At 39.8% G+C, this 11,530-nt stretch overlaps 2 protein-coding genes across 2 annotated transcripts; both read right to left on the bottom strand.

The window, feature by feature from the left end:
• Positions 1–303: 303 nt before the first annotated feature.
• Positions 304–6,836, bottom strand: dimt1l (DIM1 dimethyladenosine transferase 1-like). Its single transcript, XM_083911814.1, has 12 exons — positions 6,687–6,836; positions 5,413–5,486; positions 5,190–5,276; positions 4,391–4,452; positions 4,205–4,298; positions 4,066–4,115; positions 3,841–3,964; positions 2,552–2,644; positions 2,396–2,460; positions 1,053–1,116; positions 830–936; positions 304–708 (listed from the first exon to the last, which is right to left on the bottom strand). Exons 1-12 carry the CDS (start codon positions 6,742–6,744, stop codon positions 666–668), a joined length of 921 nt encoding a protein of 306 aa, XP_083767940.1. The 5' UTR covers positions 6,745–6,836; the 3' UTR covers positions 304–665.
• A 214-nt stretch (positions 6,837–7,050) lies between these two features.
• On the bottom strand, positions 7,051–11,384 carry cenph (centromere protein H; the record flags this gene model as incomplete). Its single annotated transcript, XM_083911980.1, has 10 exons — positions 11,240–11,384; positions 9,845–9,985; positions 9,580–9,635; positions 9,450–9,495; positions 9,265–9,333; positions 9,091–9,147; positions 8,932–8,995; positions 7,628–7,679; positions 7,346–7,503; positions 7,051–7,143 (listed from the first exon to the last, which is right to left on the bottom strand). Exons 2-10 carry the CDS (start codon positions 9,964–9,966, stop codon positions 7,051–7,053), a joined length of 717 nt encoding a protein of 238 aa, XP_083768106.1. The 5' UTR covers positions 9,967–9,985; positions 11,240–11,384.
• Positions 11,385–11,530: the final 146 nt, after the last annotated feature.

The following is an 11,530-nucleotide window of genomic DNA, read 5'->3' as shown; positions in this document are numbered from 1 at the left end:
CTGAGAAAGACGCTATATAAATCCAAAATCCATATATAAATGTTGTACAATGTCAGTAGTACGGAGGTTGGCCAACAGATAACGCTTCTTCTCTCTACCTTGTCTTGCATTTAAAATGTTTTGAAACAAAATGCTAATTAAATAAAACTGATACACAAATTAATTGATAAGTAAGTAATCAATGGCTACAGCCTTAGTCTGCGGTACCATTTAGACGGATTGATGACATCAAAAGAAAACTTCAATCTAAATTTATTTTAGATGCTGCACAAAAAAATACACTTATTGTTCTAAGTGTATTGACATACAAATTAAAGATTGCTTTTAGATTACTATAATCATCCATTATAGATTATTTTCAATGAATGACAAACTCATACACACTGGCAGGCCCTCGCACAAATAAAGATGGCTTATGCGACCTCCATCTGCCGAAAGCTGTCCATTTTAACTATACTCAGGGTAACATAGCACACTCAATATGAGCTCTTTAAATGTATCCTCTCATATTCGCTGTACATTTCAACATTTGAAATTCAAGTCTTCCAAACAAAGCTCCAGAAGAGGAAAGACCAGTCAGACAATCTTTCTTTCCACTCATCTGACCGCTGACTTCTCCCCTCTCATTGTCAGTGCCATCACTGTTCTCTTCAGTTCTCTGCTGTTTAAGAAAAGTGGATCCCTGCAGAGTTGAATGCATGAAGCAGCCTGAGGATGAAGAAAAAACTTGTAAATAAAACAGCTAAAAACTGATACTAATCTAAGTAGATTTGAAGGGGGGGGGGGGGGGGGGGGTTAATAATAAATAAGTAGTAGATGTTCAGCTTACACCATGAAGTCATCGATGTCCATGGACCGGGCTCTCTTCTCACTGAATTCAGCCTCCTGTAAAACACTCTCTATTTTCTTGGTGATGCTGAAGTCTGCCGGGACTTCCTGACAAGATGGAGCACAAACATTTAACATTCAAACTGGCTGAGGAAAGATCTTAAAAGTGAAGCTGCAAAACACTTTAGAGTCCAACGTGAACTAAAAACTACACAGTGACTCACCACATTGTGTACAGAGCAGTGGATTCTGTAGTTCTTTTCCAGCAGCTGTTCTACCGCAGTGGACCTGGAAATTATAAATCAACATGATCGTCTGGGATTTTTTTCCACACATTCTGTCAGTTAAGTTCTCACCACAACACTTTCAAAGTCAATTCACTCTTCTAGTCACACTACACAAGTGTCTGTCTTGTTTTCACACACACACCAATCCAGTACTCAATATGGGTCCAATAGTGGCCAAAATCACCAGATCAGATATTTTAGATAGAAAAACAAAAGTATAATCCGATAAGATCCATTACAACAGATAATTTGGCATCCTGGGAAAACTGGGAAAACTATGTTCTATCATCGCCGTGAATACAACCACTGACCAGGTCCCAATTTAAAGGTGACAGCTAGAGCTATCATCTACTACATCACATCTTCTGTCAGCAGCATTAATGGCCAGCAGCCAGAGCAAAGTTCAGTTCTCCAGATAGCTGCCTAACGGGTTCAGAGTAAACATGGTTACAACCCGCGCAAACTGACACCACTACGGACTGGATAATACGTCTAAAAGTGGATACTCTCTGAACTGACTGACTGACTGCTCTATACTCAGGGTGTTCCTCGCACTGTGAGACGATTTACTGCCTTTCCTCCCTTTCTTTAGGGGAGTAGAATATATGTTTCACAGTGTAAGCATCATGTTTTTAGATGCTTAGTTGTTTAAGATGGGGAAAAAAAGGTGCTGCTCTGCCGGTACCCGCTGATTACGGTCCCAGGGGCAGCAGGGTCCTGGCTCTTGGAATCCCTGACTTTTGAACAGTCCACGCATCAAGCTCAAGTGGGCTTTTGTCGGAGAGCTCCAAAATTTGTTGGGGAGTGGAAAATTAGGACTAAAGTCCTGCAGTGGGTACGAGTTTTAGACAGCAGTGTTTCCCCTAAGATGGAATCGTAGCAGCAGAGGTGAAGGGCGTGTGTAGAAAAAAAGTGAGCCTGCAGAGCGCGCCCTGCCACGAAGGGCCTCAGCACATACAGTAGCCTACTTTTGTGCACAGTTACTCATCTGGAAATTAAATGGGATTTGACAAAATCATGTGAAGACACAAAAGGCTTTGGGGAGTCGGCGGCCCTCTGAAGTGGTTGCTCTGCTTAGGAGCCCGCTGGTGCATAAGACATATTTTACAGCTTGTTCCACTTATTCTATAAATAAGTGTGGACACAGAGTTATTAAGACATTAAGACAGTTCAAATAATTCTGCAGCAGTGACCAAATTCCTGGAGCAGTGCACCTCCGCTGCTAGATGCATGTAGGGGAAACACTGGACACAGTGTGTGTGCAGCAGGCGGGTACTTACTTGAAAGCTGCGTTGAGGGTTTTGTTTTTTCTTACAAAGGCTATTCTGACCAGGCCATCCCACTCCTTTGCAGGAGAAAAGAAAACAGTGTTAAATTTCTACAATTATCTCTGGCTTTGCCAGAACTATCTAATAAAAACAAGAGTTAAACCTCACCTGGAAATTAACTGGAGGAGGAGGATTTTTCGGTTCTATCCTGACAACACTTGACTCCACTTTTGGAGGAGGACGGAAATTATTCTTCCCTACCTGATCAAGGGGAGGAACATCAACATTGAGACGCAGTTGTCCCAACACCGGAAAAAACATAATTAAGTTAACCATCTACAGACACTGACTACAATAACATGCACACTTATATTCCATTATTATTCTGAATATGATATTGGGAGTCATGTGAACAAAATACTCCTATTGGATATTCTAAATAAGACCTTTTTAAAATATAGCATTTTCTGATTGAGACGTGGGATATGCTGGTATAATTCAGGTTTTAGAAGCATTCTCTTGACTTGTTTGTAGTGCATTCGGTTATGCATCTTTAATGGGGAGTAAAAGAAGCCATCTATGTAAAAGTAGGGAAACCATCGCTAAACAGAGGAGGAGGTCTGAGACACCACTTATCTCCAATTTACAATGCTGCCCTTTCATCCCTTCCCAGGAGATCCAACAATCTAACCTCAAATAAGAACTGTTCACAAAAGGCCTCCTGTGACTCCAACGACGGTCGTTTAGACTCAGTAGAGCACTAACGATGTCGAAACAAACTTCCCACCAACGACTGCCACTCTAACGACGGCCGTTGGCACTTGGAGCACAAATGGGTCCAGTGACATCATCGGCCTTGGGAGAGGTTAAATACCTGGATCTCACACCAGTTAGTTGGACCAGTCCCAGCCTGGTCAGATGGTACATGAACTGATGAAGCCTCTTGGATGAGAGGTGAAACGTCTTCCTAGACAAATAACCAAGTCCAGTTGCTTTTGACTGAAATTGCTTTGAGGATAACGACGACCTGGACAAATGAGAACATTCACAGGCTTATCTTTAATGGGGTTTTGACTGCAGTTTAAGGCCCCTGACCAGTTTACAGCATATGTTCAGCTCTGTGCATTGCTATGGTTGTTGTACACAAAACAACTGGCAAACTATTTGCAAGGCCGGGTTGGAAAGCCCGCCTTTCTAGTCAGAAGGAGAAACCGTACCCTAATTTTAAACATCATGAAAGACTTTGCTCAAACAAGTCGGCCAACAAAACTTAAAATATACCTATGTATATATATATTATTTTGCATGCAAATGGACATTTTGGTGGAACAGCTTGGTAGGAATATTGGCTAAACCCAGAATATGTTGTGCATATAACCGTAGTCAGTGTCATGACGTTTCTGTTTTCAAAAGACTCGCTGTCAGCATGTTTGACAAACGTCAGAGTGCACGCTGACCTTCATGAGATGGTCAACACGAGCCAGTAGTTGTGTGTTGATGGACAGTCTGCAGTACAGCTTGTCTCCAGGTGGGGCAACAAGTCGCATGGCAAACTCTCTTTGGAACATCAACACGGCGCACCTGAGCAAAAGTTCAACCCAAAAGACTTGCTTAATGCTCCATGTGGATATACAAAGTTAAAACAGTTAAAATCTCTCAGTGGGCCTCCAGTTGTTTCTCACCTGAAGAAAGGTCGGTGCAGCAGGAGCTTAAACACAAACGGCGACGAAATCTGCACAATTAAGAAAAATGATGTTTGAGATAAATGTATTGAATGACACTGAATTAACTGTGTGCAGAGGGGAGGAAACGTGTCTTTACCTGGTACGGTAAATTAGCCACACAGACATCAAAGAAAGGCAGATCTGTTTTTAGCACATCTCCAACTAGTATTTGAAGTTTGGTCTGCATGGGTCTGTCAGAAAAAAAAAAACGTCATTTTAACTGCTCATTCACTTTTTACTATGCAAATATATGTAGTGGCACAGTTCCGCGGTCTCCACTCACGTGCACTGTACTCTTTTCTGAAGTTCAGCCACTAATCTGCAGTCCAACTCACAGGCCACCACCTGCAAAACAGAAATTTCTGTCATGACTTAATGGTGAAATTCAATTATTTTATTGCTGCTGTGGACACAGCTATAAACACACGGATGGCAACAGAAGAAATGTAAGCTGGGCATTACTAAAGTGGCAAAAAGAGTGTTGAGCGGGTCAGCTAGTGACGTGTTTATGGTCCTTAGGGCTGTATTTAAAGTTAGTAATGAGCTCCAGTGGGGTGGTAATAACAGTGCCAACACAGCTAGAGTTTGACCAAAGACATTACTCTGTTGTTTTTACTCTTTGCTGTGTGTATAAAAGCTTTTAGAAGTGTACATAAGTGCATTGGGTAAACTCAGGACAAGGACAGCAACATGATGTTAAAAAGTAACAACACATGATAACCTTATCTTGGCAATTATTAAATGCAATACTAATACTGCACTTGCAGACATTGTGATTCATTAATGTGTAACAACAGGGAGACTACAAACATCTATTCTGTGCAGCCCATCTTTGCTTACAGCAGTACACATGGGCGTATAATGACTTCTGACCTTCAGGGAAATTAAGAATGCTGATCAAACAACATGCAAACTGCAGTTTTAGGTATTTAGGCTAAGATTACACTTGTTAATGCAGTATCAGATTACAGAGTAGCTTTTGTTATCTCCAACTGACTATTTAGAGTTTTGTATGCATGTGTTTGGAGTTTAAGTTGTGTTAGAAAGAAAGCAGGAATGAAAACACATCTTGACATTCTCACCTTCTTGGCTTTTTCCAGTAATTTCACTGTCATGTTTCCAGTACCAGGTCCCACCTCCAGAACCACATCTGTGGGCCTCAGGGCAGCCTGAAAAACAACCATGGTTTAGGATCACTGCACATCATGATCACCTGTGCAGACTTAATGTTTACAGGTTTCTTGTATTTCAAAAAAATAACTGTAGATTGACTTCCCTATATCAAAGTGCACCAGTACAGCATACCTTCTCAATGATCCCATTAACAATCAATGGATTCTTCAGGATGTGTTGACCGATGCCGGTGTTAAACATGATCCCTGCAACAGACGGAGTTGGGACACTTTGTTTTGGGCTGGTCTGATGATGCTCATGAGCAAAGCAATTTAAGGTAAAATAAGTAGATTCAATGTTTGGTCAATGGCTCTTCAATGATAAAAATGAATTACAACAATTTATCCCAGGAATCAGAATGTCAGAAGCCTTGTTTTGTACGACCATACATGCAACAAGAGGTGCCACTTGCCAGCAGGCAGGGCAGGCCACTGCTTGGGGCCCCCGGCCAGTCGCTGACAAACTTAAACTACTGCCCACCTGACTCCACTCAAGTTTTTATTTTTTGGGGGTTTATTGTTTTCTCTTTTGTTTCTTATTGTTATTCATATTATGAAACTGGATATCAGAATTAGAGAACAGGTTATTAATACTTGATTTATTTTGATATTGTTCTCTAATTTTGATCTCCAGTGTATGTTTGAATTAAAATGTTTTATGCATTATTTGAATAACAGTAACTTTGGAAATAACTGAAATATTTAATTCAGTTTAATTTTATTTATAGTGCCAAATCATAACAACAGTTCTCAAGACACTTCACATATAGAGTAGGGATAGACCACTATTCCCCCATGAGCAGCAAATAGTCACACTATATTTTTTATAATTATTATTACATACAGTATTAATTCAGCAATCTTGTGCAGACACGCCTTTTTACGTTTCACAATTTTGTTGGTGTCAGATTATTAAGAACATACTGGTGATGAATGCTTTTTGAGGGACCCCTTGTGAATTTTGGCCAAAAGCCCCAGCAGCCTCTAGAATCGCCTCTGCATGCAACTAGAAAAACACTTATAGCCATACGCACTTGTTTGGCAATAGTTACCATTATCTGAATATTTGGTGGACATGTTATATGCCGAAATAACCCAAAGACACTCGACAGTTCAACTAGTATCTTAAACTTAAGTCGAGTCACGTTAAAATGACGTTTTCCTGAATGCAGTTTGGCGTCAAGTCTCCCAGAACTTAATCCAGGGCGTTAATAACTCACGCAAACAACAACTAATTCTTAACACAGGTGACAACTACAATTTCATTCATGTTTGGTCCTGATATGGTTCAATGGTAATGTCGAGAACCGCTCAATGTGTGTGGTAGCGATACGATGAGGAGCTTTAAAGCCCGGTTGGCTCAGCAGCCGTCATGCTAACGCTGAGCTCCTCCAGGGAGAAACATACCTTGGTTTTTGACCTCTTGGTGCTGCCTGCTTCTTTTCTCCGCCTTGACCTTCGGCATGTTTACTTGTTTTTTTCCCCGGTTGAAGCTCCAGAAATCCAAATTTAAAACAAATGTTCACAAACTGCCTGGCCGCAGTAAACACGTGTAACCTGCTCTTCTTCTTCACTCACAGGATGTGCAGTAGGTGTAAAATCTTTCCTGTCCTGCTGTTGCGCCCTCTAGTGGCAGCTGGGCGTCACCTACAGTGCTTTTTACAATTGAGTCACACAGTGAGAATCTGTTTTTTTTTTAAATACTTTTGTTGATTTATTGATTTGACCATACAACACAGACACATAAATATGAGATGAATGGATTTGTTCTCTAGTCAGAGATGGGCAATTCCTCCAGCGTCATACAGATGTCTCGAAGTTTGGGATCATCCAGCCAGTTGACTTTACAGGCCAAGAGGATGCCCTGAAGAGAAACACTTACATTAATACACCGGCTGCAAATACCATTGTAGACATTAACCATTTTCAATCATCATAATAAATAATAATGATAAGGGTTTTTGTAAAGCACATTTCTAGACCCAAAGTGCCAGGGATAAGATACAAAAGAAACATTGTAGACAGGTCATTTTCTTTTTATCACAATTCCTGTACGTATTCTTTACCCTGAGAACGTTCTGCGCCATGACGATCATCTTTTTGTATATCTCCAGGTTCTCCTGGCCTTTCTCCAAGATGGTTTTGTATGATTCTGTAACCGGGTGCTCTTTCTTGGACAACTCTTGCATCTCTTTCATTTTCTCATGTGTGAGCCGCTTCATCTCTACACAGAGACACACACACACACACAGACACAAACACACACACACAACTAACTGTCAACAAACTGGACTGTGGAAAAACTAAATCAAGATCTAATTCGACTTTTTCTTTAGCACTTAACATACCAAGCCTCTTCTTCTGTATTTCTGTGATTTCATCTTGAAGATCTCTTGACTCCTGTTAACAAAATAATCAGTTATCGCAATTTCACAGATCACTACTGATGCATAAAATCGTACTTTTAGGTCAGTCTTTTATTCCGATGAATAAAGAAAATAAAACGTATAGATCAGCTTCTGTTGAGCTTACTTCAGTGTATTGTTTCATCGTGTTTCTGGTACCAGGAAGACCCCTGCTCTACTCCCAGAATATACCCTAAACTATCACGAATAACAAGGACATAAAGAGTTTTACAACTCCTCTCAGCTAGTGTCCACATTAACAGGCAGATACAGTTTCCTTCCTCTGCATATCTCAAGAAGCTTACAAAGCTCAAGGTCTTCTTATCTGACTGACCGCTTGAACCTCCTCACAGGTCAAAGGGGGGTTGAAGGTTACTATGGCCCCCAAGGATTATGAGAGGGAGTTCACCATGATTTAGCAGTTACATATTCAAACTTGTTGCAGTAAACTTGCAGAGAAGCATTAGTGGTCAGCTGTAGGAGTCAATCTGTCCTCTCAAATCTGAACTGCAATTGTATACAAATCTATATAAAAGCTTACCCAAAACATAAGGCTATTACTGAAAGAAAAAAGTTAAAAACCTTTTATTTTAGTGGGAACAATTTAATAAAACACCAAAGCGTGTTGGCTTGAGCCCTCCTCAGGGTAGTCTTCATACACCCTGAGGAGGGCGCACCCACTAAAAGAAAGGGGTTTTAACTTTTTCAATCCCGACTGAGTGCCTGCACTTTTTTCTTTCTGATCTGTTTGCAAGAGCACCAGTGGTCCTGTGAGCCTGTGGAGCTGCAATTTCTCAGTTCCATAAGGAAACAAAAGTTGTTAGGTTGTGTGAATGCAGGATTCACAGTGGAGATTACATGTGGAAGCTAAAATATAATATTTGAGGATGCACCATCATCTTTTAACAAGGCTTTAAATAGGCTGAGCAGAATATTTGTCAAATATTATCAAATCTCTGGATAAAGAGAGAGTTTTTTCTGAAACATGGAGAGAACATAGGTTTTTCTTCTCCCTACAAACGGAACCAAAGCAGTGACCCAACAACGCATTACAAACCGAACCGTGGGCTTGTTGAACTGTTGCATCCCTACTATTATTTATATTGATTGTATAGTACCACACATTTTAACACGGACACCATTTCAAGAACACTGTCATTTCATCTGATGTCAAAGCACAGTTATGAAACAATTTTATAGATGCAGTACAATTATACGTGTACACAATGGATGATGTGGCTGCTTACTTGCTGAAGTTTTTTTATTTGTGAACACAGAGCCATGCAGCGGTCATTCACAGCTTTCAGGGCACTGAGGAAAAACACAGGTGTATGACACAATCATCAAAATTATAAAAAATAAATAATTGTGGATCAGCTGATTCGATATGTTGTGATTTGACTTACACTGCCTCTGAATCATTCTGTTTCAGTTTTTCTCCAATAGCGTGCCACATCTGCATTCTGAAAGACGATCAACGACTGGTCAAAATTCACTGCTTCAATATTATACTTATTTTTTGTGATAACTGATTTTTGTACAATGTATACTATATAGAGTATAATAAGGCATCAATTTACCTGTGCAGTGTCAATGTGCAGTTAAAATGTTTTGTCTTGACACTTTCCAGCTCATTGACATAATCTGGCCTGAAAACATTTAATGAAAAAAAATAACTTTAAAGTAAACATTTTTAAATCAACACTAATCTTACATTTGGTTTAATGACGCCATTAATATCAATAGGATAATTCCTTATACTCACAAGTCTCTCTCAGCTTCAGATGTGCTGCATGACCTCTTAGTTTTTCCTGTTAAAAGGAAACAATATCATGTTTGTCCTCTTAATGAAATTTTAACATAACGGGAAAAAATGCACACAGCTGCACACATACCTGCTTGGAGCTGTACTGCCATCTCAAAGCACTGGTTGGACATCTGTTGTTTAAGCCTGAAAACAGTCATTACAGTTATTTTACAGATCATTTTATGACAAGCAGTAATGTGGGTGCTTGATACGAGTGGATGGAAATGTTAAACACTTTTGTTTGGGTGTGATTCATCAAATAAATAATAATTAATAATAAATAATAAATAAGCACTCAGCCATTGTAAACTGTAAAATGACAGATATGTTAAAAGCAGTTGTGGAGGGAGAACCTCAGCATGTCTTCAGGCTCCGCATCTTTCTGTCCGGTGGCGCTGTCAGGAGCAGGAGCATCGTTCAGTGCCACAGCCTCCACCGTGTGGCTGAGGTTCCCCACGCTGTCAGATGGGTCCATCACAAAACAGTGCCGCTGACTGGAAGGAGAAATCAACCCAGATGTCAGATCGCCTGTGTTTGATCTAAATAATGAATTACTACTCATGTGCTACTGAATTTGCTTATGTATCAAACAGATTTCGAAGCAAAAACAACCATTTAGGAGAATGACAATGAATATTAAAGAAAAGTTTAGGATAAATCTGATCATCACTAAAATATGAAAATGCAAACACACCATGGGGAAATATAAATGTCAGAAACTAAGGAACTAGTCTATATGAAAGGCAGGGCAGCTGAAACAATACATACTGCCTTACAAGTAAACATATTGAATTCAAATTTGATTTAAAGTGTGCTTAAAGCATATTTGTTTGTTCTTTTTAGTTTTAAAATGTGGCCTAGCCTATGTGTTCATTATGTGTGTGTATGTATGTGTTCATTCATTAATGGAGTGGTCGAAATGGAGCAAAGTAAGGAGAGGGATTTTAACTGCTTCACAAACTCTTGGGTAGTTTAATCACATAATGCTTCACAATTTACTAGGTGGAGAGATTATATCTCCACACTGGCCTGGGAACGCCTCGGGACCCCCCAGTTAGAGCTGGTTAATGTGGCCCGGGAAAGGGAAGTTTGGGGTCCCCTGCTAAAGCTGCTGCCCCCGCGACCCGACCCCGGATAAGCGGTTGAAGATGAGATGAGTTTATAAGGCGATCATAAAACAAAATAAAGTCCCACAGGAATAAGTTACGGGGGAGAATGAGTCCTGTAGGAAGTTTGCAGGACAATGACATGTAAAAATTACAGATTTACTCCCTTGTGTTCTTCATTACTTTTTTATATTTTACTGACTTATACATTTGAATGTACTAATTATCATTAACTAATTTTAATTTAATAGTTAATAGTTCATAATGTATTATTATTATTATTTCTACATTTAGAAATACATTTTTTGGTATTGTGAAGCTATAACTCTGGAACATGTAGGACAAGTAATGTTTATATTGAATCTTTCTCTTTTCAATAAAAAAAAGGTACAATAGTGAAAGAAAAAGTAAAATATTTGCCTCTGGTGAAGTGTAAAGTAACAGAACATGTAAATATTAAAGTAACAACAATCCAAGTACCTACAAATTGTAAATTATCTGGATATATGCACAGTCCACCCCTGATAATGCAGTGTAAACAAACATTTAATACCAAGGTTACAAATGCAGCAGTCAAAGTCAACATCCCTTGTGCGCATTGAGGCTGTAAATGGACCATGGGGCGCTTTTAAGTTGTCTTACCGTGCTTAACGGGGGTTAACGGTGCCGGTAAATCCAAATCAAATAGAGGCGATAAACAACCTCCTCCTCTCTGACAGTAACGTCACACTTGCTTGTTACCGTGACGGTACTCTGGCACGACGGTGTAGTAAAACTTTGGCATTAGGTTTCAGCGACACATTTAAAGCATTGTTTACAACAACAAAAACACTGCAGTGGTCCACTGTGTCAGTCATTAACGCCGTTGTTTTGTTTACATCCGTGTTCAGCTCGAAATCCCGCCAGGAAGTGACATCACGTCATATACTCTCC

Source organism: Echiichthys vipera (genome assembly GCF_963691815.1).
Source record: "Echiichthys vipera genome assembly, chromosome: 4".
Lineage (NCBI taxonomy): Eukaryota > Metazoa > Chordata > Actinopteri > Perciformes > Trachinidae > Echiichthys > Echiichthys vipera.
Note: the sequence above shows the minus strand (reverse complement) of the source record. Positions and strands in the feature narration are given on the sequence as shown.